The sequence below is a fragment of the Eutrema salsugineum genome, unplaced genomic scaffold (assembly GCF_000478725.1).
Source record: "Eutrema salsugineum unplaced genomic scaffold, Eutsalg1_0 scaffold_5, whole genome shotgun sequence".
Classification (NCBI taxonomy): domain Eukaryota; kingdom Viridiplantae; phylum Streptophyta; class Magnoliopsida; order Brassicales; family Brassicaceae; genus Eutrema; species Eutrema salsugineum.
In genome coordinates this window covers 9,843,289-9,871,090 of record NW_006256612.1, presented here as the reverse complement: position 1 = coordinate 9,871,090, position 27,802 = coordinate 9,843,289, and the positions used below count along the sequence as shown (strand labels likewise).

The 27,802-nt window shown below is 35.9% G+C and overlaps 8 protein-coding genes and 1 non-coding gene across 14 annotated transcripts; 4 read left to right on the top strand and 5 right to left on the bottom strand.

Moving 5' to 3' along the window:
- Positions 1-236: 236 nt before the first annotated feature.
- On the bottom strand, positions 237-1,677 carry LOC18993251 (metacaspase-8). Of its 2 annotated transcripts, XM_024152988.1 has the most exons (3): positions 1,272-1,677; positions 576-1,036; positions 237-542 (listed from the first exon to the last, which is right to left on the bottom strand). In XM_024152988.1, the coding sequence occupies exons 1-3, from the start codon at positions 1,618-1,620 to the stop codon at positions 237-239; spliced, it is 1,116 nt and encodes a 371-aa protein (XP_024008756.1). In that variant the 5' UTR covers positions 1,621-1,677. The 2 variants fall into 2 exon arrangements, with proteins under 2 accessions (XP_024008756.1, XP_006416820.1); XM_006416757.2 differs by having other exon boundaries at positions 237-1,036.
- A 2,168-nt stretch (positions 1,678-3,845) lies between these two features.
- On the top strand, positions 3,846-5,125 carry LOC18993250 (mediator of RNA polymerase II transcription subunit 22b). The gene is made up of 3 exons (XM_006416756.2): positions 3,846-4,104; positions 4,237-4,302; positions 4,685-5,125. The coding sequence occupies exons 1-3, from the start codon at positions 3,901-3,903 to the stop codon at positions 4,916-4,918; spliced, it is 504 nt and encodes a 167-aa protein (XP_006416819.1). The 5' UTR covers positions 3,846-3,900; the 3' UTR covers positions 4,919-5,125.
- Positions 5,126-5,825: 700 nt separating this feature from the next.
- Positions 5,826-7,402, top strand: LOC18993249 (serine/threonine-protein kinase RHS3). The gene is made up of 2 exons (XM_024152989.1): positions 5,826-6,418; positions 6,535-7,402. Exons 1-2 carry the CDS (start codon positions 5,874-5,876, stop codon positions 7,400-7,402), a joined length of 1,413 nt encoding a protein of 470 aa, XP_024008757.1. The 5' UTR covers positions 5,826-5,873.
- A 246-nt stretch (positions 7,403-7,648) lies between these two features.
- LOC18993248 lies at positions 7,649-9,250 on the top strand. Its single transcript, XM_006416754.2, has 6 exons — positions 7,649-7,850; positions 7,974-8,037; positions 8,312-8,510; positions 8,603-8,676; positions 8,778-8,933; positions 9,037-9,250. The coding sequence occupies exons 1-6, from the start codon at positions 7,649-7,651 to the stop codon at positions 9,164-9,166; spliced, it is 825 nt and encodes a 274-aa protein (XP_006416817.1). The 3' UTR covers positions 9,167-9,250.
- Positions 9,251-9,386: 136 nt separating this feature from the next.
- Positions 9,387-9,459, bottom strand: TRNAR-CCG. The gene has a single exon. It is a non-coding gene; the product is annotated as a tRNA-Arg (tRNA).
- Positions 9,460-9,642: 183 nt separating this feature from the next.
- Positions 9,643-12,985, bottom strand: LOC18993247 (thiosulfate/3-mercaptopyruvate sulfurtransferase 1, mitochondrial). Of its 5 annotated transcripts, none has more exons than XM_006416752.2 (13): positions 12,855-12,967; positions 12,736-12,765; positions 11,995-12,186; positions 11,805-11,864; positions 11,583-11,645; positions 11,140-11,264; positions 10,884-11,046; positions 10,710-10,769; positions 10,426-10,484; positions 10,228-10,309; positions 10,080-10,143; positions 9,939-10,006; positions 9,643-9,850 (listed from the first exon to the last, which is right to left on the bottom strand). In XM_006416752.2, the coding sequence occupies exons 3-13, from the start codon at positions 12,109-12,111 to the stop codon at positions 9,749-9,751; spliced, it is 963 nt and encodes a 320-aa protein (XP_006416815.1). In that variant the 5' UTR covers positions 12,112-12,186; positions 12,736-12,765; positions 12,855-12,967; the 3' UTR covers positions 9,643-9,748. The 5 variants fall into 5 exon arrangements, with proteins under 5 accessions (XP_006416815.1, XP_024008911.1, XP_006416816.1 ...); XM_024153143.1 differs by having other exon boundaries at positions 11,995-12,165; XM_006416753.2 differs by having other exon boundaries at positions 12,736-12,985.
- Positions 12,986-13,099: 114 nt separating this feature from the next.
- LOC18993246 (proteasome subunit alpha type-2-A) lies at positions 13,100-15,877 on the top strand. The gene is made up of 12 exons (XM_006416751.2): positions 13,100-13,217; positions 13,483-13,554; positions 13,646-13,722; positions 13,815-13,879; positions 14,046-14,092; positions 14,183-14,258; positions 14,396-14,463; positions 14,639-14,708; positions 14,922-15,007; positions 15,200-15,262; positions 15,514-15,579; positions 15,677-15,877. Exons 2-12 carry the CDS (start codon positions 13,514-13,516, stop codon positions 15,723-15,725), a joined length of 708 nt encoding a protein of 235 aa, XP_006416814.1. The 5' UTR covers positions 13,100-13,217; positions 13,483-13,513; the 3' UTR covers positions 15,726-15,877.
- A 175-nt stretch (positions 15,878-16,052) lies between these two features.
- Positions 16,053-19,302, bottom strand: LOC18993245 (pentatricopeptide repeat-containing protein At3g24000, mitochondrial). Its single transcript, XM_006416750.2, has one exon. It carries the CDS (start codon positions 18,988-18,990, stop codon positions 16,168-16,170), a length of 2,823 nt encoding a protein of 940 aa, XP_006416813.2. The 5' UTR covers positions 18,991-19,302; the 3' UTR covers positions 16,053-16,167.
- Positions 19,303-20,145: 843 nt separating this feature from the next.
- Positions 20,146-21,399, bottom strand: LOC18993244 (transcription factor MYB58). Its single transcript, XM_006416749.2, has 3 exons — positions 21,206-21,399; positions 20,979-21,108; positions 20,146-20,890 (listed from the first exon to the last, which is right to left on the bottom strand). Exons 1-3 carry the CDS (start codon positions 21,342-21,344, stop codon positions 20,326-20,328), a joined length of 834 nt encoding a protein of 277 aa, XP_006416812.1. The 5' UTR covers positions 21,345-21,399; the 3' UTR covers positions 20,146-20,325.
- Between the last annotated feature and the right edge of the window lie 6,403 nt (positions 21,400-27,802).

The following is a 27,802-nucleotide window of genomic DNA, read 5'->3' as shown; positions in this document are numbered from 1 at the left end:
ATAGTTGTCATTTATTGGTTGCACGTTACCATTTTATATCATCCATATGTTTAGTATTAATTGAAATAATCGTTCTTAATTAAAAAACAAAAATATATATAGAAAGATCAGAAGTCATTGAGAAACTTGGTCAGACCCACAGAAAATATAACATTTTCATTTTTTTTTGTTTCGAATCACACAAAAAGTAAAATGTACCATCATAAAACAAAAATCTCTAATGGATTTGCATGTGTTTAGCATATAAATGGTTTATTGACATAACATTCTTCACAATACAAACCTGGCCGTTGACTATAACTCTGTCTCTTGAGAATCTCTCTAGCTTTCAAAACCATCTCTCTGTTTGTAATCTTCTTATCATGTCTCGTCTCGGACAATATCGTCTGAATCGCGTCACTGAATGCTCCATATGCTTTCCCAGTTCTCGTCACATAAACATCCTCGGATCTTTGATGTGTTTGACATCCACTTAACAAAATCCCGTTCTTGGGAAGCTTACTTTGGGATCCAGATCCTGCACCATTTGTATTAACCTCACGCTTGCTTAGGATATTACGCCATCCCCTGTGAACATTTTTTTTCATTGAATTCGAGAGCATCACATTCGGGCTTGAGTCTTGCCCGAATACCTTGACAAGCGTATGTCTGATTTTCCCATGCTTAATATCGGTTTGTCCGGTTTGTTCCTCGAGAAGGCTTATGTAGCTATCGAGAGGTAGATATCTCGTTTTCATATCGACTGTCTCACCGTCCTCCAATTCGATCTCTCTTGTAAAGCTTTCGCGGCCGTTTCCACGATCTATCTGACTCTGAGAACTCGACATTCCACAAGTCGCTAGCAAATTCTTCACAATGCTAACCAAGAAATTAGCAATCCCGGTTTTTTGCGTTTTCTGCGTTTTCTGCTGACTCACGCTATCCCCGATCTGTTCATCTAATTCCTCGATTAGTCCACCACTATGACAAGAGTCCGAGATTATCGTCAATCGACATCCTTCTTTTACCTCTGCCACCATGTCTCTAAACTCATGGTCTACAACACACAATTGAAAACACCAGTAATTCATGTTTCATAATATCAATTCATAACCATAATTAACACCCACAAGTACAGAGATTCGAGGTAATGTATAGGAACACATTGCTCTGTTCCAAAAGCAGAGTGCTCTGTTTTCCGTGAACCGAAAACAGAGTGCATGAAAAAATATACACAAAAAAAAAAAGAACCCATAGAGAAAAAGGAATACTTTTTTGGATCACATACATACCCATGATCAAATTCATATCGGAAGGAGTGATACACTCGTCAAAACCAGTAGCGTCGCCTAATATTCCTTTCTCTGGAGGGAGCCTCGTGCCATGTCCACTGTAATGAAAGACCAGAATATCACCTGATTTCCCCGAACCGATGAGTTTCGTCAGAGCGTCGCGGATGTTCTTACCGGTTGGTTGGGTGCCGGAATTGTCTGTGTCGATCAGTACGGTTATGTCCTCCTCGGTGAATCCGTAACGGTCGATTAGGCATTTTCTCATCCGACGGACGTCGTTGACACATCCTCGCAGCTCCACGGCGGTTCCTGGGTAGTTGATCCCGATCAATAGCGCTTTCTTTGCCATCAGACCAAATCACGAATGAATTATACCTCTGTTTTTTGTTTTTTAAATTCTTTCGGTTCGGTTTATTATAAACGAAAGACAGATTTTATTAACAGATGAGAGAGAGAAAGTATTTGCATTAATGAAAGCGTATGTACATTAATTCATTAATCCCTTTTTATATACTTTCTATTCTAACTATAGGGGATCTAATATATATATATATGTTAATAGATTTCACATTCAACTATGACCAATAAAAAGTGGTGGTCCAATACTGACACTAACATTCTTTGCTGTTATTTTGCCTCTTTTCTCTTTAGAGGCAGCTTCGTTTGGTGCTTTTAATGGCCTTCATGTCACTTTTTATATTTCCTTGGTCTTTCTTAATACTACCAAATACGCATACAGATATGCTTTACAAATAGGAAAGTTCACTAAACATTCTTCGCTGTTTTTGGCCTTTTTCTATATGGGGGAAACTTCGTTAGGTGCTGTTGATAACCTTTTTCTCATTTTGATTATCCATTTGGTCCTTTTTAATATCATCAAATATATAAATCTGTTATACGTATACGTGTTATATATTTGATATAATTTTTTTTTATTAGGAAGACTGATAAAAGTGAGATCCATTCATCTAATAATTTGGTTAGTCTATGGGCGGCGCTCAATATAGAAATCTATGATTAGGTTTGATTTATTTAAGAAGAATTTTTGTTAAAAAAAAATTTAAGTCATCATATGTAAGAAGAATTGACGCTATCTTTACAAGAACACAGCACTTAATGTCGGTTATATTGACGTTAATGTCAATGATAGACCCATGTAAACAAATTCATCTTATTAATAAAATAAAAAAACTGTTTATAAATTATAAATGGGGATCCTAATACAAATCTCACCGAAACTATAATATGAAAGATACAATTTTTTTTTCTTCTTTTGGGTATATCTATACAACTCTTCATAGATTTTTCTTTGCTCTTTTTCAAAGATTTTAAAAATGCTACTTTTGTAACACTATTTGCCTTAAATTCCAAAATATACAATCTAACTCATATACAAAACAACCATTTCGAAGACATCACCAGAAAAAGATCATACCATGAATTGATGATAATGGGAAGAAGACAATACAACTAGTTTGGACAACAGAGAATACATCTTGGTGTTGTTTCAGATATATTCAGAAGCAGATGGACTTCATGATTTGGATAGAATTAATTTCATGTTTTAACTTCATAATACTGTGAAAATATTGTTAACTGGTCATTTGATAACTTAGATATTTCTTGTTAAAGAATGTTAAGCATTATGTTTTCATTTATTTCGTTTACTTGTTAAAAGGTAACGCACTGTGAATGTAATACATTGTTAATATTAAATAAACATTCAAAAATTTGGAATTGGTTGCATGTGGATCCAATCAAAGTTTGAAGAGTACTAGCAACAATGTCAATTTTATCTGCAAGTCTCTTCATTGTAAACCATCTCCACATTCCATGATGTAGAGTCCAAACTTGAAAAGTATTTAGACGGCATAGGACCAAGACCTAAGCCTTTCATTCGTCCCAAATATCCAAAACCAAAAACTTGAGCAATAACATCTACTTGATGTTCGATCTGAAAGTTTCTGATTCATAACATTTTAAGTTATGTTTTCTTTCTATAAACTTTAACCAACTCCATGTGAATAACTACTATAATAGATTCGTAAGAAAACAAAGCTTGGATACTCTAAAGAAATAAGCATGTCAAAAAACCATTTGCGTTTGACTAACGACTAAACATTCTAAGACAATACATAAAAATAGAGACACATTAACAATATATCCGTAAGAGACCATAACCGTGATATGAAACTCAAGACTAAACTGAAGACTAAACTAAACAGATTAAGAATGTCTCAAAGTTGAATGAAATGTTTTTTGAGTATGGGGTATTTCTAAAGTTTAGTTTCTTGGTTTCTTCTTACCCTCCCTCTTAAGTACAAAAATTCACCAAAAGGCTCAATAGCAACTAACATTTTTATTTTCATATTTTCCATCAGAAACAGAAGACTATCACAACCATTATTTACCATTTAGTAGTCTTGACTGACAATCTCTAATTGTCTACGAAGATGCTCCTGCGATCTATATCGGCTTATAATTTATATGTAGGCCCAATTGTTTAGGCCCATTGATAATTTCACGGCCTATTTTATTTATGCATTTGTCTGTAAGTAAACTCACTTAATTCTGCAGAGCCATCTTATACTTTCTTCGGTTTTCTGCAAGGACCAGTGAGTCAGTGACGATGATGAACAAAGGCGGTGGTTCCGGTGGAGGTATGGCCGGATCCGGTGGAGGAAGCGGACCGACGGCCGCCGCAGCCGCCGCTGCCTTACAGAAGCAAAAGGCGTTGTTACAGAGAGTTGAGACTGATATCACATCCGTCGTCGATAACTTCACGCAAATCATCAATGTCGCGAGGATAGCTGATATCGATAATGGCACGAAGGTAGCTGATATATGGACTTTTGAATTTATCAGAATCCGATCTCTGGAGATTACCCTTGTGTGAAATCGATTGGCAAAAGTTTTCGAATTTCCTTGGCTGTGTATTGAGACTGTACATCTTTGGATTGTGTAGGTGAGTGATCCGCTGATGAAGAACTCTCAGGAAGCATTCATGATGGAGATGCGAGCTTCGAGAATGGTAACTTATTTTATCGAATTCGAGTGATTTCTTTATAAGCACTTGCAATTCTAGTTTAGGGTTTAGGGCTGAATCTGGGATCTGAAGCTCACCGAGGCCAAATTTTACTTTGCTTCAACTGGGATTGTTTATGTTTGTGCTCTTATTGCAGTTGTTGAATGATTTCTTAGGGAGATTACATAAAAGAAATACGATTCCAAGGTTTAATGCAGTATATGTGGATCCAAAGATCACTGATTTGAAATGTTTGAATCTCTTAAACATTCACTCATGAGTACCCAATAAATCTTATTTAACTTTTGTTTTTGGTTGGGTTTTGTTTTGGTAGCTTATGTCCTCATTGAGTTTGTTAACTGAGTTGTGCATAAATTAATGGTGGCAGGTTCAAGCAGCTGATTCTCTTTTGAAACTCGTATCAGAACTGAAGCAAACCGCTATTTTTTCTGGATTTGCATCACTTAACGACCATGTAGAACAAAGAATTGCAGAGTTTGATCAAGAAGCCGACAAGACAAATCGATTGTTGGCTAGAATAGGCGATGATGCATCTGCCAGTCTAAAAGAGCTCGAGTCTCACTATTACTCTTCCGCTCAGAGATTGCCTCTAGACATTTGAGGAGTTTTTTTTTTAAAATCCGGATAAATAGCGTTACAGGAGGTTCTTCTAATTTCTATAGCTCAAATCTTTAGTCCCACTAGTCCGATTAAATGGTCTTTAACTTCTAAGCTATTTTTAATCCAACTTTTTTGCATTCCTCTATGCCAGAGCAGAAAGAATGTAACATTTGTTCAAATTATTCAATGGAAAGTTCTTTCATTTAATCAGGAAATTGTAGTGAAGAGTTTCGCTTTTACAGAGAATGTAAAAAAACTAAATTAGAGGAAACTGAACTTGCTCAAAAATCCTTAATGGTTCCCGGAAACTTTCAGACATGGAAGGTGTATAATATTAATAATCTTTTAAGATTACGACGTGCTCACCTATCTTCGTTGACAAAGAAGCTATGTTATATTCGTGTCAACAAGTAATGTCGGAATCTAAATGATAAAGCCAAGTCACCCAAATTGATGCTTTAAAGAAAAAATCTTTGATTTCTTCTTCTCACTACGTCAAGAAACTCTTGATCTGATAAATATCTCGCCGACGATGTTACTGCAAACCGGAAACAAGATTGTCTCGCCGGAGGTAATCTTATATCTTCCTTTGGTAAAGAAAGTATTAGGAGGTATACGGATATACACATAACCTATTAGTATTAGATAAACATGTATCTTTCTTTTTTTCATTTTTTTTTTGCTAACCAGATATACATGTATCTTATAATTCGATAAGTATAAACTTATATTTGGCTACATAGCCATAGGGTTGCAGACTCTGTTGTGTACACAAAGAAAACATATCAATAATATCATGTCAATAAAGTTTTGCCAAATACATAAACTACTTTGCAGAAAGCTGTCAAATTCAAAACCCTACTATTTTTATTTTGTTGCTTGTGCAGACGAGTCATCATCGTGACTCAGCCTCAAACTCATCAAACCATAAACCTCAACAACAAACGCGTAAAGAGATGCATAGGGAAATTGATCAAAATACAAAGATGATGGGGGAAGATTTAATAAATAAAGAAACGTCTCCGATCATCAATCAAAATAATCGCTCTGTACACAACAACATGAGCTCACGAAGCAACAGCTCTGAAAGCACATCAGCTAATAAGCCACACACAGGAGGAGACATCAGGTGGGACGCAGTGAATTATCTCAAGTCGAGAGGAATCAAGCTCGGAATCAGCGATTTTCGCGTTTTGAAACGGCTAGGTTACGGAGATATCGGAAGCGTCTATCTCGTTGAGCTCAAAGGAGCAAACAAGACGACGTATTTCGCGATGAAAGTGATGGATAAGGCTTCTCTCGTGAGCAGGAACAAGCTGTTGAGAGCTCAGACGGAGAGAGAGATTTTGTCACAGCTTGATCATCCTTTCTTGCCTACTCTTTACTCTCACTTCGAGACTGATAAGTTCTATTGCTTGGTTATGGAGTTTTGTAGCGGAGGCAATCTTTATTCCTTGAGACAGAAGCAACCCAACAAGTGTTTTACAGAAGATGCTGCAAGGTTAGTTTAGTATATAAACAGAGTTTATTGAAACAGAGCAAAAACAGAGTAATTAAGATCCTTTTCTGGTATTGATTCATAACATGAACTAAATGTTTGGTTTTGTTGGTTAACAGGTTCTTTGCATCGGAAGTGTTATTAGCATTAGAATACTTACACATGCTCGGAATAGTATACCGTGATTTGAAGCCAGAGAACGTTCTGGTACGAGACGACGGTCACATTATGCTCTCCGATTTCGATTTATCTCTCCGATGTTCAGTCAACCCAACACTCGTTAAATCTTCCTCCGTCCACGTCAACGGCGGCGGAACCGCCGGAATCATAGACGACGATACGGTCGTCCAAGGATGTTACCAACCATCCGCATTCTTCCCACGAATACTCCAATCCTCGAAAAAAACCCGAAAATCAAAGTCCGATTTTGACGGATCATTACCAGAACTCATGGCAGAGCCGACAAACGTGAAGTCAATGTCTTTTGTCGGAACCCACGAGTATTTAGCGCCGGAGATTATCAGAAACGAAGGTCACGGGAGCGCCGTCGATTGGTGGACATTCGGAATCTTCATCTACGAGCTTCTCCATGGAGCGACGCCGTTTAAAGGGCAAGGAAACAAAGCGACGCTTTACAATGTGATTGGACAACCTCTGAGATTCCCGGAACACTCGCAGGTAAGCTCGACGGCCAAGGATTTGATCAAAGGTTTGTTGGTGAAAGAGCCGCAAAAGAGAATCGCGTATAAGCGTGGCGCGACGGAGATCAAGCAGCATCCTTTTTTTGAAGGTGTGAATTGGGCGTTGATTCGTGGTGAAACGCCGCCGCATCTGCCGGAGCCGGTGGATTTCTCGTGTTATGTGAGGAAGGAGAAGGAGTCTTTAACGGCGTTGACGGCGGCGGTCACCGACGGAGAGAAGAAGAAGATGTGTGATAAAGCTAAAAGTGGTAGTGATCCTGATTACATTGATTTTGAATATTTTTAGCAACAATGATGATTTTTTGTTTTTAAATTAATTTTTTCTCTTTGTAAAATTTATTGATTTTTCGATTTCTCGTACTGAACCATATCGAGAAATACAGGTTTATCGAAAATTTCAGATACCATATGAGCCGAATATATAATTATTGGGCCGAATATATATATTTGTTTTGTTTAAGAAACTGAAAAGAAATGTTTTTTTCCTTCCTTTTTTTTAAAGATCGAAGCTTTTTGTTTAAAACACTCTTCAATGGCGGCTGGGTTCTTTCAAGCAGAGATGTCAATGTTATCCTCTACGTTGGCGCGCTCATACTCAATTCCCTTCCGAAAAACGCTAATGTCCTTCGATTTCCGAATTGCAATGGAAAGAAACCCTTTTCCCAGAATTCCACGTTCTCGTGTTGCTGCTTTCAGCTCGTCTCCTCCGCATTCACGAAATTTTCCAATTCCAGGTCCAATATTTGATATTCGGTTACCGAGAACTGATTTGGGAAAGAATTCGAGTAGCTACGGAGATTCCGGATCGTAATAAGCGTTTTTTTTTGTGCTTAAAGTTCGTAGTTTCTTCGTTGCAGGGCTAGAGGATGTTTTTGTTGGTTATCTATTTGGGAGGAAGAAGGCAACAGAAGTAGCTCATCTGTAAGTACTTAAAATCCAAAACTTGTACTAATTTTCTTCTCCCATATGATCCAAGAAAGAACAAAAAGAAGTAATTCATGTGTCTTCACAATTAAAGCTTTCAGATTTTATGTATCCCAACTTCTCAACTTGCTCAACCTTGGAGCTTTAGCAATTAGATAAGAAAATCTGTCTGTGGTAGAATCAAAATTGTAGATTTGGATCTTATTGTTGATGGTTTAAGCTGCAGTAAAACTTGCTTATAACATCAACGCTGATTATTATTACCTTTCAGTGTGTGGGAACAGATTATCCAAAAGGGGGACGTAGTCGTTGATGCTACATGTGGAAATGGCAATGATACTTTAGCTATGTTGAAGATGGTTACGGATGATTCTAATGGTTATGGTGGCCATGTCTATGCAATGGACATTCAAAAAGATGCCATAGAGAGCACTTCCTCTTTGCTAGATCAAACCCTTGGTTCAAAAGAGGTTAGATTAGATGATTAGCAATATCTTGCTTCCATAGCGATGTGGTTCTTACTAATATCGAGTCTTGTTCCATTTCTGCTGAAGAATCGCAGAAGGAACGTGTCAAACTCTTTAACATCTGTCATAGTAAGATGGAAGAGATTGTACCTGAAAAGTCCAGTGTGAGGTACAATTTAAATCCGATGACCCGATGCAACATTTCTTGATAAATCCATGGCAACATTTTGATGAATGCAATCTTTTTTTTTTTTTTTGTGATGAGTTTAGGATGGTTGCATTCAATCTGGGGTATCTTCCAGGTGGAAACAAGTCGATAATCACTGTCTCGGATACAACATTATCGGCATTGAAGGCTTCTGAGAGAGTCTTAGTGCCCGGTGGCCTCATCAGCTTGGTGGTTTACATTGGTCATCCTGGTGGAAGGTAATAAAGGCGAAAGTGTGATCTAATTAGCTGATATCTGAAGTTTTGTAACATAGTTTGATCCACTTTTGTTCTTGTTGTTGTGCATTGGTTTGGTGTTTAGGGAAGAGCTAGAAGTGGTAGAAGCTTTTGGGTCGGGTTTACCGGTTAGTGATTGGGTCTGCTGCAAATTACAAATGTTGAACCGGCCGTTAGCACCGGTTCTTGTTTTCATGTTTAAGAGAGAAAAGTGATTTATTCAGATCCACAGAAGCTTTGTTTGCGCCATTCACTTGTATGATATGTTCCTAATGTTGTAACCTGAGTTTTTTTTGTTAGTATATCAATCTTCTTTACCTTTGTTTTTGGAGTCCTCAAAATATCTTTATCACACCCGGATTTAGGGGAAAACTGAAAAGGAAAACGATGAGGGAGAATAATGTAATAAAAACAAATAAAAAATCAAATAAAAAACGACCACGGTGGGACTCGAACCCACAATCTCCCGCTCCGGAGGCGAGCGCCTTATCCATTAGGCCACGCGGTCTTTATGATCAATTACTATAGTTATATTATATGGCTCTATAAGATATTAATGATTTTGTATTTATGATACCACGCATTTATGGAAAATATGTCATACCAACTTCTTTTTTTTATATATATGAAAAACAAAATTAAAACTTTATTAGAATTCTTTGAAAAATCTCTCTTCTAAACTTCAACAATAAGATTTTAAGAGTATTTTATTAAAACTAAGGCCTTGCCAATGTTTCTCAATCCATAACATACACACGGCCCTAGCTTCTGTTCTTGTAGCTTTTTCTTGGACTTTCTCAAGAAGAAGAACCCACCATAGGCAAGTTTGGTTCGGTTGCCCATTCAGTCCAAGACCCATCATAAATTGGCACATTGGTTTTTCCCAGACGATGAAGTCCCTGACCGGTAAAGAAAAGAGCAATCAGTATTTGTTTTTTACCATTTGATCACAATAGATGAGTGAATTCTCTATGACCATAAATTTACCAATGCCAAAATACAAGCTGTTACACCGGTTCCACATGAGGCCATGATTGGACTGTCCAATGAAATGTCTGCGGATAAAAGGTTAATCGCTTAAAATACCTACATAGAGAGTGTCCGTTAACAAGATTACTTTGTTTTTACCTTCATGTTCAAACTGTTTCTTAAGCTCCTCTGCTGGTAACAATGTTTGAGAGGAATCAAACATCTGCATAAGAGTCTTTATCAAATTCTATTCTATGGTGTCAAAAGCGCAAATCTGATGGTAAGCTCTTCAAGTTAGATGGCTTACCTGGGGAAAAGGGACACACTTGCTACCGGGTATATGACCGCTCGGTATTCCCTTGCGAGGCTCTGGAGCAGTACCATCAAATCTGTGAAGCAGAGTAAATTTTTTATCATAAGCTACAACAAGAGAAATCAATAAAAAATCATTACCATAGTAAATTGCAATTATAATCCAGAACAAAAAATAACTAGGAAAACATACCTAGCTTTTGCACGTGCATCTATGTGCTGATAAGTCTTATTCTCCATATTATTCTTGACCTGTCAATTATCCAATTAGGTTTACAAGCAAACTATCTACACACCAAAACTATCAATATAGTGAGTTACAACAAAGGTAACATCTTTGAAGATGAAAATCAGTTTGCTAGTCCGCTTCAATGTCAATTGTCATCAAGGATTTGATTTGTGGAACAATTAACCGGGTGATCATGGAACCAAATGAAATGAATAATAACACTGTCTTAAAGTTTAGGAAACACTAACCTGATCAAGTGCCCATACAAGGTGTGACTGGAACTTCGTCTGGAAAGTTATTGGACTAATCTGTGCAAGCAGCAAAAATGTATATAAACCATAAGTAACAGGTTAACAGATTAAATTAGCAATTTGCAGATACATCAAACTGGCAAAACCATTTCTATGAATGAAAAAACTTACTGTTTGTCCTTGATAAATTTTCTCGACAGCCTCACTTGCTGCACTGGCTTTCAAAATGGCATCACTCGAAGCACTAGATTCTACGTCATAACCAGAAGCACGCCATCTCGGTAGGCCTCCATCAAGTACCCATACTTTGTCATGTCCAAAAACTCTAAACATCCTGTTTTGATAAAAACGAGCATTCATTGTTTTAATAACACTTCAAAAATAAATTGAGCAAAGAGAAAAAGCTTAGGGACATGAGATAACTCACCACCATACACGAGCTGCACTAAAGATCCCCTTTCCATCATACACAACCACTCCATCTTTGTTCGCGATTCCAAGAGCAGAACAACCAGCAGCAAAAGCATCCTCAGACGGTAGCATGTGTGGTAACTGTCACATGTAATTCAAATAATATACAAAAAAATTGTTGGTTGTGCATTCATAACACGCATATAAGCTCACAATCAGAAGCACTGTCCAAAGGTTTTCATGGGAATGTTCTCAAGAGAAAGGATATTCACAATCAAAATAACGTTCACAGCAAAGATTCCAGATTTGTCCGCTTTGTTATCAAAGTGGCTGCAGTTAAGGATACTTACTGAGAATATAATTCACTTAGACATGAAAGTGATGGCAGTGTGAAGTTAACAAGTTAGAAATAAACAACATGATAACATCGTCTCCAAGGAAAAAGGCCGTGATGCTCACATTTGTTGTTCTATCTGATATTCCATCCAAATCAAAGAAGAGAGCACCTGGAATATGAGCAGCCTGTAGAAGAGAGAAACATACAAGCCAATCAACATTAAGTCGTGTACTAAGTCTAATGTAGAGTTTTTCCTTTCCATACAAAAGTTTCATAGCGCTCATCCAGAAAAATGGCTTAAAGCTTCTTTATTTAGTTATCTACAAAACTGTACATATTCTCACCTGATACTCTTGGATTGGATTTCTTTGCTCATGCGGCATGTACCATGAGGCATCCAAAACCTGACCAGGAAAGAAACAAGTTGCATAAGAGTCATGGGAGACAAACTCTTGAGGAAGTCTACATTCTTAACAAGTGCAAAAAAAAAAGTATTCAGAGATTAAAGTTCAACAGAACAAGAGCGACTGTTACCTTTATATCACCCTCTCTAAGATTAGAGTGGAGCCAATCAACAGAAACAACAGGTTCATTGGAAGATACGGATGATGTAGAGTAACCAGCTTTAGGCCCAACTCGAGTAGAAGCCATAACTCGACCAACGTAAGTAGATGATTTATAAGCTGAATAGGCGGCAGAGGGTAACTGTTGATTGAATACTCTCTTCTGTAATAATCATCGTTACAAAACGCCACAAAAGAACAACATTAAAAGAAAAACCATTTTCAAACCTGATTCTATAAAAGAAAGGGAAGATGCTCAAAGGGTCACAATGCAAAAGAGAGCATTTATATACGTTTGCTTATAACTACCGAACAAGTTAATCAGGCAAAAACAAACAACAATATTCATTCTATGCAATGAAGCTCACCAGAAATCACAGTGAAGGCAGTCGAAGTCCATAATTTCAGATTAAAATCTTAGAATTACACAACTGAATATAGTGGATTAAACAAGTGAGAGAAGAACACCGATTGACACAGACATATCTACACAGATAACGATGATTCCAAACCCAAATTCCACACGCGAAACCTTTTTCAAGCTCAAGAGCCCATTACAAGAAGTAGGCAAATTATACAAATAATATACCACCGGGGAAAACCAGAAACTCACTTACTCGATGAACGAGTAGAAACTAGAAATGAAACAACGATCAAACGAATACCTAGGTGTAGTGAGAGACAATCGAAAATAGAATTGGTTACAACTTACATTCAAGATGGTTGCGAAAGTACAAGTCTTCTGCGGAAGCATAGAAGTTAGAGAGGGATTAATCACGCAGTGACCAGCAACCAATAAAGTTCTGGAGAAAAGGGTCGAAGCCATATCACCTCAATACCATGCACAGATTGGATTTTGAGTTTAAAGCTCGCAAATTTTCAAGCTTTGTTCTCAACGTTGCTCTGCTTCTGCCAAATTTGTTCCTAGCAGATCAGGAGTGTTGCGGGCGACTCGGGCGTGTCTGGTTACACAAAACGCGATTTCTTACTCTATTAGCGTTTGCGATCTCTTTGTTAAAACGTCATCGTTTTTTGTTTACTCTGTTCATTTACCTAAACGCTGTCGTTTTCTTCCTCCCTCTTCCCCCTTCCTTTCTTCTTCGTAAAATTCTCACTTCAACCTTCTCTGCAAGAAACTTAAAAGCGATATCTTTCATCTCTCTTCGCTCATTCGATCTCGATATCAAAGCTAAGGTAAAGCAATTTCCTTCTCAGTGGTTGTTCCTTTTTTAAGAGTTCGAATCGATCTCGTTATTCCCGTTCTATTGTACTGTTTTAAAGACTGTTGTTTTACGATAATGGAACCTAAGTCGTTGAGTTGAGTTGATCCCGGTGACATTGAAACCCTAGAGCCTTAGAACCGTTCCTGCTTCCAAGAGCCCTGAAATTGATCTCCACTTGGTTTTACTTAGGGAAATATTGCTACAAGATTGATCCTCCTTTTGTATGTGTTTTCCAGTTTTTTTGCGGATTTGCTTAAGCTCAAATTAATGGGAGACAGTCAGTACTCGTTTTCTCTGACAACTTTCAGGTACGAAATTCGTTAATCATTAAAGTACATAACTTCCTAGCAATTCGATTACTTTTGTCTGTGGCTAATTTGTGTTGTGGGTATGAGACAGTCCATCTGGGAAGCTAGTTCAGATAGAACATGCCCTTACAGCTGTTGGATCCGGCCAAACATCTTTGGGGATCAAAGGTTTGTCAATGACATGATGGATTGCTAATAGATCAAAGAATAATTGTAGATTTCTTTGGAACTTTTAGATTGTAACTGGTTTCTTACTGCAGCTTCTAATGGAGTTGTCATTGCAACAGAAAAGAAATTGCCTTCTATTCTGGTTGATGAAGCATCTGTAAGTTGATAATTTCCCTACTTAATCATAAACTAGCAGTCTAACATGCCTCTGATTTTCTCTTGAAATAGATGATATTTTTTTGTATCATTAGCCGATATCCATGCTTCTGGCGCTAACCTATATTGTTATCTGGCATTAAATTTTTTTCTTCCGAGTGTTTCAGGTTCAAAAAATTCAGCATTTGACTCCTAACATTGGAGTTGTATACAGGTTTTCTCCTCAGCTATCCTTAGATTTTTTTTGCTGCTGTTTTTGGTGTTATAGCATGAGTACTAACCTTTTGTATCTCCTTCTATGAAGTGGCATGGGTCCTGATTTCCGAGTTCTTGTTAGGAAGAGCAGGAAACAGGCTGAGCAATATCTCCGACTATACAAAGTAATTATATCTCCCTTTTTGATACAGTTCCGATTCTTAAACTTTCTTGGAATCTTTGTGTGTTTTCTTTCTGTCATAAGTGTTTTTTTTCGGGTCAATTATGTTGTTTTATCATCTAAGGAAGTTTACTGTTGCAGGAACCTATCCCTGTTACCCAACTTGTAAGGGAAACCGCTACTGTTATGCAAGAGTTTACTCAATCAGGGTAAGTACTAGATATTCAGTTTAAATTGTTTCATTCACATCTATCAGATTTTATCTTCTCCCATATTTCTAATATGTCTGAACTGAACTGAAGTTTTTTGTTGAGAAAGGCAAATTGTTCCCATAGCGTAGATCATATTTTCCTGTGTCTAATTTCTTACCTTGTTTTGTAATAGTGGTGTTAGGCCTTTTGGGGTTTCTCTGCTGGTGGCTGGATATGACGACAAGGGTCCACAACTGTATCAGGTAATTCCTCCTTAGATATGTATCGGTTGATTGACCACAAACGAGTCTCCAAATTTTCTTAGCTCAGTTTCCAGTGTTTTTAGCTCTAAAAAACAGTCAACTTAGCAAATCTTGTAGCCGAGTATTTTACCTTCTTCCACCATCCTGTTACCATCTCATTTTGCTTTATTTTTCCGTACTCAAAGTGTAACGTGATACTTTTTTTTTCGTTAGGTGGATCCATCTGGCTCTTATTTCTCCTGGAAAGCTTCAGCCATGGGGAAGAACGTTTCTAATGCAAAAACATTCCTTGAGAAAAGGTAATCGTTTACTATTTGTTGATATCCAAAGATGGTAAAACACGCGGAGCATTCTATAAATTCCAAATTTTGTTAGTTAACTGATATTGGAACTTAGTTTGATCACTCTAATTTTGTTAGTATGGGCTTCTGTCGTAAGGAGACCACTCTTCTTTCGCTGGCCAACCTTAACAAACCACAAATTCCTTGCAGGTATACCGAAGACATGGAACTCGACGATGCCATTCACACAGCGATACTGACATTGAAAGAAGGGTAAGTACCACCAATCTACGGATTTAAGGTCTCTTGATTTAGTAAAAAAAGTTCCTAGTCTTTTGGCTATTAGATTTCGCAATCCATATAACTGTCTCATAGAATGAAAGCATAAGATCATAAAGCATTGTAGTTAGTCTTGTAGTAAACCTTAAGCTGTTTCGAGTACACACATATAACATATGTAGCTTAGTCTTCTTACACTCTGCTGAAAAACCTGAAAGCCTTAATGTCTTTTTTTTGTTTGATAGCTTTGAAGGAGAGATCTCAAGCAAAAATATTGAGATTGGCAAAATTGGTGCTGACAAAGTTTTCAGGTACCTTTTTTGTTCTAAACTAAGAATCTTTATTGCCGCTGCTGATGTTTGAATAAAATGTTGTTAATACTCGATTGATTTTCTGGGGTTAATGCAGGGTACTAACACCAGCAGAGATCGATGATTACCTTGCTGAAGTCGAGTAACTTCCCGCATATGCGTTTAAGACCGGATTTTCCTGGCGTTTAAAGAGTTATTTTTTTTCTGTAAAACTTTGGATCTTTAAATAGTTTGTTGCTATACTCAAGCTGAACGTCTTTCTTATGATTCACTAACTAATGAAATCTGTTTTTTCACTCGGCGAAGTTTCTCTAGTAGTCTCTTCTTAGTTCCTATCAGTCGTTGGATTGGTCACACATCCACTTTCACCAACAGTCGAGAAAATTGCAAATTCTACAACTAATTTCGTTCCATTCCTTTCAGCGTAGTAACGGTCTACAAAACAGAATCATGCATCCTTTCGAAGAAAAATCAAATTCGACGCAGTAATGCTTACAAAACTATGGAATCCCAAAACCTTAACCAAAGAATCCTAGAATGAAACTTTTGTGAGCTATGCTGTACAGAGTTGTGATCGAGCGTCTTCTTTCACCAATAATCCTTACAAGAACACACGCCACTCTCAAAATGGTGAAACCGATACTGATCTCTCAACACGATTCTACGTCCTGTGACTCTACTAACAAACTTGTAAACAGAGTGACAATCACCGCAGATGCGAAGGTTCTTAAAGATTCTAACTGTAGAACCTTCAGGAGTACTCATCAACGCGTAAGCAAGAGCGAGTCTTTCGCTATGATTCCAAAGACTGTGCTCTTTTTGTTCTTCATCTGTGTCTTGCAACGCTTGGCTTGTATCCGGTACATACCCAGATTCTTTGATCAGCTTCTTGATGTCTTCTAGCTTCGCGTATATCTCCAATGTTTGCGGGTGAGTTCTGTCTCCAATGCCAAACGTACTCACTTTGTCTTTTAGTTTCACCCAACTGCAAGCTTGTTTCTTCTTGATGTTCTTCAAATCCATTTCCTTTCTCACACTCTCTACATCTTCCCACCTACCTGTTGTTGCAAACATATTTGAAGACAAGACGTAAACAGAATCATCCTCTGGTTCTAGCTTCGTGAGATGTTCTGCTGCTTTTCTCCCACGGTCCAAATCCCCGTGAATTTTGCAGGAACCTAACAAACTACGCCACACGAGGTCGTTTGGTTTCACTGGCATTTTAGATATAAAGGTTTCAGCTTCGGCTAACCTCCCTGATCTTCCAAGAAGATCAATTACACAAACGCAATGTTCAATCGCCGGTTTTATACCGAAATCTCTAGTAATCATGTCGTAATACGCAAGGCCTTGGTCTACTAATCCTCCATGGCTACATGCTATTAGAAGAGAGACAAATGTGACGTGACCTGGCTTGATTCCCATTTCGAGCATTTCATGGAAAGTCTCACACACTTTCTCGAAGTAGCCGTGTCTTCCATAAGCTGATATAAGTATGTTCCACGATGGGAGTGATCGATTGATTGATGGAGGAAGCATTTTCACCACTTCACCTATTTCCCCGCATTTGTTATACATGTCTGCAGCAGCGTTAAGGATGAAACAATCTTGTTCAAACCCGAGTTTTACAGCTAAACCATGGAGTTGTTGGCCTTCCTCTAGGACCGCTAGCTTCGCAGCAGCAGAAAGACCCTCAGTGAAACTAAACTCGTCTAGATTCAATCCAAAGCTTCTCATCTTTGATACAAGTTTTAGCACCTCTTCTCCATGACCGTGATGAGCATTTGCCGCAAGCATAGCATTCCACGTGATGACATTCCTATCATCTAATCTGTTGAATAAGTCCTGACTCGAGCTTAGATCACCACATTTCGCATACATAGTGATAAGCGAGTTTTTCACGTGTACATCCGATTCAAATCCAGCAGAAACTATATAGGCGTGTAATGGCTTCCCATGTTCAAGCAACACACCGGGCATTAAGCAAGAACCAAGAACACTTACCATGGTGATATAATTTGCAGGAACACCTTCCGCTCGCATAGTTCGAAACGCCGTCAGTGCCTTGTTGGGATCTTCATGCTCAGCATAACCACCAATAAGAGCATTCCAAGCTACTTCATCTCGTCTAGGCATCTGTAGTAGTACCCGTCTGGCTTCGCTCATCTCGCCTATCTTTCCGTACATAGAAACCAATGCATTACCAATAATCTGATTGTCAAATAAACCGGTGACCACTACAAGCCCATGAAGGATCCTGCCCTTATCGAGTAATTCAAGACTAAAGCAAGCAGCCAATGCGCTTGTAAAACTCACATAGCTCACTGATTTTCCAGTCCTTATCATTGAACAGAGAAGCCCTAAAGCATCTACGCTCCTCCCATCCTCGACAAAACAAGCCATCAAAGAGTTCCATGAGATCAAATCTTTAGCCGGCATTTCTTTGAACACCAACTCTGCCTCTTCTGATCTTCCAGCGCCTGAGTACATTCTTAAAAGAGTATTGCACACACACACAACTGAATCAAATCCCATTTTGATCACCAAACCATGAATTCCACTACCCCATTTTTGGTGATCGACATGGTCCAAAACTGATAAAAGAGTAGACACAGTGGTGGAGTTCACTTCATCATGAAAATGACGCATCAAATGGAAAACCCAAAATGATTCCTCACAGTGACCATTTTGAGCATATGCCGCAGCAATTGAATTCCATGATATTGTGTCACGTTCTGACATGTGATCAAAAATGTACTTTGCATAGTCTATATTTCCAAGATTACCAAACATGGATACAAGCGAATTCTCCACTGCCAGCTTGCTCTTCAGTCCTGATTTGATAACATGTCCGATAATTTGATGGCCCAAGGATTCATCTTTAAGCAATCCGCAAGAACTGATAACCAAAGACATGGAATGTTCATTAAACTCGACTCCTTCTACTCGCATACCTTTATAAATACCGATGACTTCCTCTGGCTCGCCCTTATCCGAGTAACCAACCATCAGTGAAGTCCAAGACACCACATTTCGATCAGGCATCTCCTCAAAGACCTTCCTTGAACACGAAACCAATCCATAAACCCCATAGAGATGCAAAATAGCAGTACCCACGAAGACATCAGACAGAAAACCAGACTTAGCCACAAAGCCGTGAACTTGAACCCCTTCACTTAACATAGAACCTGATCGACCACAAGCAGTTACTAAACTGGCAATCACAAAGCTACTTGTCTTAATCCCAAGATCACACATTTTCCGGAAAAAATCCACAGCTTCCTCGTACAATCCAACACGGACAAGCCCGGACATCATGGTATTCCAAGAAGCTTCATTTCTCACAGGCATTTCGTCGAACAGGTAGCGCGCGGGTTTGACTCGGCCAAACTTCGTGTACATGTTTATCATAGTGTTGGTGTGCAGAACATCTAGAGGAACCAGTCCCTTGACACAAAGCGCATGTAAAGCTCTTCCAGTAATTTCTCTACTGATCTGAGAGAAACCATTCCGATGAAAAGAAGATAATTCCGGGTTCCAATGGTCTGAGAGCGAGAAACATCCATCGGTAACTTTTTTTCTTTCTACTTCCACCGTTTTCAAACATTGCAAAGCCGAGAATCTCCGCGTCTTGAAATGGCGGGAGGATAAATTGCTTACTAATCGTTGATATTCGCCGCCCTGAAAAGACAGGACTTTCCGGTGACAATTGGCCAGCGCTAATTTGTTTGTGGTACCGGAGACTTCAAACGATTTGAAAGAGAAACGCAGACAAAAAAAAAAAGGACTGCTCTATATCAGAAACTTAAACTACTAAAAACCTTATTAGGTTCAACGAAATATGTTAAGATCATCTTTTATCCGCGAGTCACGCAGACCGAATCTATAGTATCAAACAGGTGTGTGTAATCAATCAATCGTCTTCTCTCAATTTCTATCAATCATGAAAATTCTTTTAATCTCCAAAGCAATCTACTTTCTTGTCTCAAGATCAAGTTGAAAAGTTCACTTCTTTGTTGTTTCACTTTGTGTTTAAGATATAATCTAGCATTTATTTAATGGTTGTTAAACGGTTTTGAGGAGACATTAATCTCAAGATGGTGTCACGGATTTGCAACTGTGAGAGTGATTCAATCGATGTGTTCATCAGAATCCCACATGGTATTATGTGAAAGCGCTAAACCTTTAAAGCTTTCAATGTTAAACATTTTCATCACGAACAAACAAAAAAAAAACGTGTTATGGTGACTTCCTCTGTTATACCGAAAAAAAAAACCCACAAAAATCTTTTCTTTTCTTCAAGTTTTACTTTCTTGGCTGGAGATATGATTGGTACACAAGTGAGAGTAAAACTTCATCTATCTTGGAAAAGGACTCGAGACCTCTTTGTTTGTTCGAATTAAGGAAGCTTAGCTGCTGACTCAATTTCGAAGACAATAAAACAATTAATCTTTCTCAATCTCTGTCAGCTTCTATTTTTGGATGGTTGTAACCTGATAGGGATTATTACATCCCAAAGCATGTAACTTTGGTTTCACTACAAAGCAATCTTTTGCAAATACAGAGTCTTTTGCTGGAAATCTCTTAACGCTCTGTAATATATACGTCCTGTTACATTTCTACTATCGCTACTAGTACTACATGGGCCTAGCTGATCTTGTGTATCTACTGAAAATGACAAGAATTTAGCTCTCTTTGTAGATTTTCAATAAGGATAATCAGTAAATAAAGTTTCTTATGGCTTTACTAATGTATCAGGAGTTCGTAACTCTCCAAGAGTGATGATGATGATGATGGTTCTTTGCCTTCATTATGCTGTTGTTGTTGGCTATCGTTTTCTTCTAATCCGAGTTCGCTTTCCAGGTGCTTGAACCATTTCTCAACTTCATCTTCTTCAGATTCTTGGTGAGCCCTTGGACTCCAACTGTTCTCAGGTTGTTGGAATGAATCTGAACCATCTATGAAGCTCCAAACGTCAGGATCTAGATCAAAAGGTATCTCCAGCAGCTCTGGTTTGTCTACCTCTTGTAATATCCCCGTAAATTCGATACAATCTTGAAAATACTCAAACGTTTGAGCCATCTGTACATCATCTTCTTTACTTGAAGTGTTGGAACCACCAAAAGACATAGAAGCATTAGGCGATGACTCTTGAGAGGTCTCTTCTTCATTCAAAGAACCTTTTGTAGCCGCTTCATCATTGGCATTATGGTTAGTGTCCGAGCTCAATCTTTTCTTGAGATGAGTATGCCACACATTTTTGATCTCATTGTCTGTTCTTCCTGGCAGTTTAGAAGCAATCTTCGACCACCTGAATCCAAAATGCGAAAAAAAAAGCTATTGTCAAAATCGGAACTCTGAGCCACACAAGGGATTATTAACAAGATAACACATCATACTTGTTCCCAAAGCTCTGGTGGAGTTTAATGATGGTTTCTTCTTCCTCTGCGCTGAAATTGCCACGTTTCACATCAGGTCTGAGGTAATTGATCCATCGAAGACGACAACTCTTGCCACACCTCAACAATCCTTCATTTGCATGCATAGATAGATAGACACAGAGAATTCAGAACCAGAAGACTAAGAAAAGCTTAAAGGAGGAGGCTTTTAAGATCAGAAACATTACCAGCTTGTTTGGGAAGAGATCTCCAGTTCTCGTGACCATACTTGTGAATGAAAGAGATGAGTTTCAAGTCTTCATCTTGGCTCCATGGTCCCCTCTTCACTTTGGTTTTGTCACAACATGGCGCTCTTCCTTTGCCCATTCTCTCTCCTCTCTCTCCCCCTCTCTCTCTCTCTCTCTCTCTCTCTCTCTCTCTCTCACAGACACACTTTTGAGATTCCTTGTTACCAAATCTAATTGGACCTGTATGTGTATTTATACAAAGGAAAGTGGTTTGTGATCCTGACAATGAGAAACATGTTATAAACAAAAGACAACGACAATTGTCAAATCAGATTTGTTTAAGTTAAAAACTTGTCTATATTGTGGGTGAGTATCTGGCATAATATCCATCTTTTTAAATTGTATCTTCCCTTTTATATATCTCAGAAATACGTAAATAATAACTATTTTGGAAATACCATCTCACTTTGAAACATACATGAAATGAAACATATGTTTGAAACTAAAGTATTGAGTCTCACTTTTTTTAAAAAAAAAATCTGAAACATAAAAAAGGCCTCTGACAAAATCGATAAGATGAATCCATCTTTACCAAATTAGATTTATCCTTGTGATTATACTATTTGTTTTAAACAAATTTTGATTAAGTTTGTACGGCTGCAAACTTGCGCAACTTTCACAACGTATTAGTTAACATTACCTTATTGTAGACTTTAAAATTTGACTAAATTTATATGTCTAAATCAAATCAGAAAGGGCCATAGCAATTTTTCTATATATGGCTATACCAACTTTTGAAAAACGTACAAAGAAAAGGTTTTGATAAATGGATAATTCATAGAATAAAGCTTGACTTATAATTTTTTCTCTCTATAGTTTAAGTCATCCACCAAACAAGACGCAAGGATGCTATCACAATTAGACTGTCGTCTCATATTAAGAAATGTACCGTTAAATTATATTGTGAAAAATATTCATCAGTATAAACATATTCTTTTTTTTATATATATAATATTTATATAAATATAAACATATTCCAATCAATCGTTTACTTTTCAACTTACAGTTTATTTCATCTCCCACAGATAGGGGTGGGTTTTAAGAGTCCATATCAGTAGTGAGGTTATGATTTATACTTATTTCATTGATTGAGTCAATACCGAACAAGATATTACCCAAACCATGCTTCCATTAACAATATACGTAGTTATAATTCCGAACAAGATATGACATCGTATATTTATTTTTCTTCGCAAGGACAACAACAACAAAATAAATATAAATATTAAATCTTTGACCAAAATATCAATTAAAATTAATGGATTAAATGTAATGATAATTAAATTGTCTAGTAATAAATACGTATTTGAAAATAGTAGTAGATTAATTAACCAGGTAGCAGTGTTACTAGTTCGCATTTGCGGAGTCGTTATTGTAAGTCTAAATCGATTCTTCTTAAGAGTTGAATTAATTACTTATTTTTATTTGTCCAAACGAAATAGTATGATGTTTTTTACCTATTAAAAATCTTATAAGTAAGTTACTCAAAACGGTTAAACTCACTTTAGAAACTTAATGAATGGTAAAAATCTGTATCTGACCCTGATTATCAAAGAAAAAAAAAGAGCATTAGAGTATATTTCTAAGTTATAATTAAATTTATAGTCATAGTTAGGTTTCATTTGTTTGGTGAACAACTTACGAAAATGTTATTTTAACTTGAATCAATTAGGTTCAATGAAAGAGAAATTTTAGTAAACTAAGTTGAAAAAGTGGTAGAAAGTTGAAATATCCCAATCATAACGAGCAGAAGGAACAAAAATTAAATAACTGAAAAAGATTGGAATTTGCATGATGAGCATACGTGTTGCTATTGCCACGCCTCTTTTTTACTCTACAATTTGGTTCAGCTGCCCATTTCATTAAGAAGTAGCATACCACAAGTTCAATGAAATAGTAGTCTAACATTTGTTTATTAAGGTGTTGATTGAAAAGTTCGAAACAAAAAAAGAAGAGATGTAATACACAATCTCTTTGAAAAAAAAAATTGTACCGCTAGTGATGAGGAATCTTGAACGTATAATCAATAATGCATGCACAATAACAAGAATTGGTTTGAGAACTGTCTTACCGCTATAAGAAAAAAAAAAAAAAAAAAAACCTGTCTTATTGGCTTATTGCGGTTGTATGGTACTGCAAAAAAAGAAAAATATACGCTGAAGAAATGTGGCATGCCAAATATTTCAATGTCAAAATGTATAAAATCACTTAATTGAAAGTAGATTATTGTTTAACTATTAAATCCACTATTCAATGCAGGTTCGGCTCAACTAAAAGTTGGGTACTGTGCACAAATTTTTTTTAAAAAAAACATTGCTTATATGATATATACATATTCAGCTTTAGGCTTATTTTGTTCAATGTTTTTTAAAAAAACAGGGTTCTAAACAGGGTTCAAATGCACTGTTTGGTATTTCATCTAAGCCGGATTTAAATCAATGGTTTGATATCGCACCGTTCCTTTGAGGCTTTGAATATACCGAATACCCCAGCCATATCTTCTAATTGATCATAACCTTTTTGTTTCCCTACAACATATCAAACGTAACAAGGAGAGAGACGAGACAAAATATGAAGTAATTTCTCATTAATTATAAGTTTGCAACTGTATATTATATATAGTTTGGTTTATATACAAGATATTCTCAGTATGCTAACATAAGCTTACTAACAGAAAGTATGTATAAACCAAATGCTAACATACACCACGAGTGAAATATTCATGATATACAACATAAAATAAATATTACATTTACCACAATAAAATTAGAAGATGAGTCTCCTCTGAAAATGAGGTAACTGATCCATATAATATGAGGACTGGCTGTACCTTTTCCCTTCATTTTATAAGTAAAAAAATGTTTAAGAAAATATAAATAGAGTATGCATTAGATTGGTGAGGAGACACTAATGTTCATACTTTGGTAGCAAATAAACAAGATCTTGCCAAACAAAATAGTTCTGTGGCAAAAACAGAAGAAATGCATAGTCAAAATAATGTTGGATTATGATTTTCTTTATTTATTTCTTTTTGCTAAAGAAAAATCAAAAACCTAATAAGTATCGAACATGTTTTAATTTGGTTGATAAACTAACTGGAAAATCTTATTAATTTATTGATATATTATTTTATAGATGTTTTATTGTATATTTTGTTTGTCTTCTGTCCAATAAATAAAATCAGCTCTACGAACAAAAAAAAAAAAGCAGTACAAAACAATTCGTATTGGTCTCAACTCTCAATCATTCGACGTCAAAATCTTATTTACTGACATTATTTTAAATAATGGTCTAATGACTAATAAAACAAGTTATGTGTATGTCAGTATGTGTGTTCACATCGGAACCCAACTACAAACTATTTGAACGTACCCATTTATGTTGTAATAATAAGCAAAGAATGCCTGCACGCATTGTTTGATATGATTTTGGCACGTCGCGTTCGATCTTATAAATTTAAAATAATCTAAGAGATAGCACATGCTCAATACTATATATACCAAAAATATATAGTTGATCAAAAAGGATGCGCAATGTTCATGTTTTTGAATTTCTGAGTTGATAAATGACAACCTACATTACGTCTCAACATAAAATATGTAATGATAATAATTATATATATATATATATATATAACAAATGATTAACTCAGAATTTCTTAAAATATATAAGTTTAGAATTGGATATGCTGAGTCAGGTGTTACTTAGTTAATTATATAGGACTGAACAAAACAAAATAAAAACAAAAGGATAGTTGATTAAAGTAACCTAATCGTCAGATGACGATGTGTTAGATGAATTGAAAACAATGATGGAATAATTATAACGTAACCCCACTATAGGGCACCTACTCTTGGAATTATATATAAATTATAATTTTGAAATTATATATGAGTTGGTTGGTAGAAGATTTGCTTAGTGATGGCTTTTTCATTGAGTCATGATACTACCTATTGGTTGGTAGAAGATTTGCTTAGTGATGGCTTTTTCATTGAGTCATGATACTACCTAACTAATCACTCATAAGTCATAAGGTCCAAACACAGGACTTATGAACTAGTAAACAAAAAAAGTTAGTGGTGGAATGACAAAGAATTAGACGATCGATCATATTACATGTGCATGACGCACCACTAATTTACGAAGACATCATCACTATTTATTTTATATATTGTCTTCTAAAACATATGTATATATACAAAATATGTCATACTAAAAACTTGAAAAAAGTATGTTATTATTAGTGGTACATAATTATAATATTCAAAAAAACATGAGAAATCTTAGATTAAAAAATAGAATTTGTAAAATATTTTGGTTTTGAAATTTGATGTATATCTAGCTTCTATGTGGATACCATAAGGTTTTTCGTTAATCCTGATACAAATTATGAAAACTACTACAATGACAATTTTACCTCTATTAATTTCTAAAAAAATTATATCCTGTGATTTAAAAAAAAAATCATATCCTGTGAAAATTGAAATTTGGACTTTTTCGTATAGAATAAACACTACAAAAAAAGTGTTGATAGCATCAAATAAATTATATCAGAAAAATAATTGATACTAATTAGAGTCATTTATTTACAAGTGACATAAATTATACAGTATTAACATCAGTTAATACAAATGATGTTATTATTAGTTTATATGGCATCGATTGCATAAAACTGATACTAATTTATTTTAAATCACATCACTTGAACAATATTGATACAAAACCAAATTTTACATCATTAGATAATTGATGTATATATTAACATCACTTGAATAAAATAATGCAAATTTTGTAGCAATTAAAAAGTGATGCCAACAAAGAACTGAATTAAACAATTAATATATTTAATTTAATTTGGTCAAAACTTATCTGTCCCACATCGGTTAGGAGAACTTGAGAGGAGAGAATTACTCCTCTATAAAATAAACTCATCATTGTTAATAATCATATGATTTTATTAACTTCAACCAAAATCTTCGAAATAAAAAAAAATATTTTTAATAATAATTCTAGTTAATTATTGTATGAGAGTTCACAAAATATATTTATATTAATAAAAAAAACAAAAGGGATTTTATATAAATTTTTAAAATAAATTAAAATTTATACCAAAATAGCATTTTTAACAAATAATTGATACAAATATTAATATCATTTATAATAACTGATGTAAAATTTAATATCACTTAAAACAATTGATATATATTAATATCAATTATTCTAATTGATGTAAATATTTAAAATATTTACATCAGTTATTAAAGAACTGATATAAAGTATTTGCATCACCACTTTCAGAATCATTTTTTTAAATGATGTAAAATTCTTCTGCATCAGTTATAAATAATACAATAAATAAAATAAATGATGTATTATGATGTTTTTTTTTGTAGTGAAACCCTTATATAGTTAGGTTGTGTTTCTAGGTTTTCCACTATATGGGCTTAAGATACGCTCTATAGGCCTTTGCTGTCTCAGCCCAACTCTCGAAAACTACGAGTGTGTCGTGTTTTCAGTCGATGTTAATACTTTCTACTAATACGTCTACCAGTTATGGAGTCAGTTTATTATTTTCAATTGTTTCTTTTTATTAATTTTTTTACTTTTCTTGAGAAAGGGTTTGGTTAGTTTATTATATATACTACGTAATAACTGAGAAGCTACTAAATTATTGTTTTGTCTCTATTTAAAAACGTGTCAATTTTCAACCCAAAATAATGGAGCTCTATGCCTCTATATATACATTTTTGGTCGAACGACACCAAAAAAAAATAATACTCCACTATTACAAAACCGACGATACATCATACCCAAAAAATAAGAACCTACGATACTTGAAACCCCTGTTCGAAAAGGTCAACGAAATTTCTCTAATATTAAAATTTGTTTCACTTCTCTTTGATTGTATAATACAGCCAACCATACATTTCTACAGCAGAGTCTAGACATCTAAAGGTCAACAAAATTTTGGTGAAGGAACATTGAGCATTTCAAAATAACAAAAATAAATAAATAAATAAATATTGAAAAGTTAGTTGGTGGTGGAGAATCCGATCTCAGACTGCTCCAACTTCTTTATGGCCTCGGAATTTAAGGTTTTCAGATGCATTTTGTAACAACTAAAGCTTAAAAAAAGACATACTATTATCATTACAAAAAGGTGAGTGCCATTTAATTTCCGTATTAATAACCCTTACCGATCTCGCATTTAAATGCATTCAAATCCCAAGACCAGTCTCGCTAGCTACCACTAATAAATATATGTCCAATTTAATTCATACTCCTACATTGTAATATGGGTCACCCTATACACATTTAGGGCTAGCCGTGTAGTTAGGAGTAGCTAGGACTTAGGAGTAACTCCCAAATTTCAAAGTTAATATTTTTTGGTGGAATGCTTCATTTGTTCCAACAACTACTCTAACTTAACACCCTCTCCCTTTCATGTAGACTTTTTTTTTCTTCATGATATTGTTTTTTATCTATATATTAACTAGTGTTAATAACATGTAAAATTCAGAAAAATGCATGAAGGGT

What these genes read in the sequence shown, in the direction of transcription:
- LOC18993247 (XM_006416753.2), bottom strand. Translation starts at nt 12,849, where the DNA reads ATGGCTTCGACCCTTTTCTCCAGAACTTTATTGGTTGCTGGTCACTGC. An exon ending in AAATTTATCAAGGACAAACA is followed by an intron (nt 10,770 to 10,883) that starts GTAAGTTTTTTC and finishes CTGCTTGCACAG; the next exon opens with ATTAGTCCAATAACTTTCCA. An exon ending in AGTGTGTCCCTTTTCCCCAG is followed by an intron (nt 10,144 to 10,227) that starts GTAAGCCATCTA and finishes ACTCTTATGCAG; the next exon opens with ATGTTTGATTCCTCTCAAAC.
- LOC18993244 (XM_006416749.2), bottom strand. Translation starts at nt 21,344, where the DNA reads ATGGGCAAAGGAAGAGCGCCATGTTGTGACAAAACCAAAGTGAAGAGG. An exon ending in ATCTCTTCCCAAACAAGCTG is followed by an intron (nt 21,109 to 21,205) that starts GTAATGTTTCTG and finishes ATGCAAATGAAG; the next exon opens with GATTGTTGAGGTGTGGCAAG. An exon ending in CACCAGAGCTTTGGGAACAA is followed by an intron (nt 20,891 to 20,978) that starts GTATGATGTGTT and finishes TTTTGGATTCAG; the next exon opens with GTGGTCGAAGATTGCTTCTA.
- LOC18993248 (XM_006416754.2), top strand. Translation starts at nt 7,649, where the DNA reads ATGGCGGCTGGGTTCTTTCAAGCAGAGATGTCAATGTTATCCTCTACG. An exon ending in ACGAAATTTTCCAATTCCAG is followed by an intron (nt 7,851 to 7,973) that starts GTCCAATATTTG and finishes TCTTCGTTGCAG; the next exon opens with GGCTAGAGGATGTTTTTGTT. An exon ending in ATTGGTCATCCTGGTGGAAG is followed by an intron (nt 8,934 to 9,036) that starts GTAATAAAGGCG and finishes TTTGGTGTTTAG; the next exon opens with GGAAGAGCTAGAAGTGGTAG.
- LOC18993245 (XM_006416750.2), bottom strand. Translation starts at nt 18,990, where the DNA reads ATGATAAACATGTACACGAAGTTTGGCCGAGTCAAACCCGCGCGCTAC.
- LOC18993250 (XM_006416756.2), top strand. Translation starts at nt 3,901, where the DNA reads ATGATGAACAAAGGCGGTGGTTCCGGTGGAGGTATGGCCGGATCCGGT. An exon ending in ATATCGATAATGGCACGAAG is followed by an intron (nt 4,105 to 4,236) that starts GTAGCTGATATA and finishes TGGATTGTGTAG; the next exon opens with GTGAGTGATCCGCTGATGAA. An exon ending in AGATGCGAGCTTCGAGAATG is followed by an intron (nt 4,303 to 4,684) that starts GTAACTTATTTT and finishes TAATGGTGGCAG; the next exon opens with GTTCAAGCAGCTGATTCTCT.
- LOC18993251 (XM_006416757.2), bottom strand. Translation starts at nt 1,620, where the DNA reads ATGGCAAAGAAAGCGCTATTGATCGGGATCAACTACCCAGGAACCGCC. An exon ending in CGATATGAATTTGATCATGG is followed by an intron (nt 1,037 to 1,271) that starts GTATGTATGTGA and finishes TGTGTGTTGTAG; the next exon opens with ACCATGAGTTTAGAGACATG.
- LOC18993246 (XM_006416751.2), top strand. Translation starts at nt 13,514, where the DNA reads ATGGGAGACAGTCAGTACTCGTTTTCTCTGACAACTTTCAG. An exon ending in AACATCTTTGGGGATCAAAG is followed by an intron (nt 13,723 to 13,814) that starts GTTTGTCAATGA and finishes TTCTTACTGCAG; the next exon opens with CTTCTAATGGAGTTGTCATT. An exon ending in GGTGCTGACAAAGTTTTCAG is followed by an intron (nt 15,580 to 15,676) that starts GTACCTTTTTTG and finishes GGGTTAATGCAG; the next exon opens with GGTACTAACACCAGCAGAGA.
- LOC18993249 (XM_024152989.1), top strand. Translation starts at nt 5,874, where the DNA reads ATGCATAGGGAAATTGATCAAAATACAAAGATGATGGGGGAAGATTTA. An exon ending in TTTACAGAAGATGCTGCAAG is followed by an intron (nt 6,419 to 6,534) that starts GTTAGTTTAGTA and finishes GTTGGTTAACAG; the next exon opens with GTTCTTTGCATCGGAAGTGT.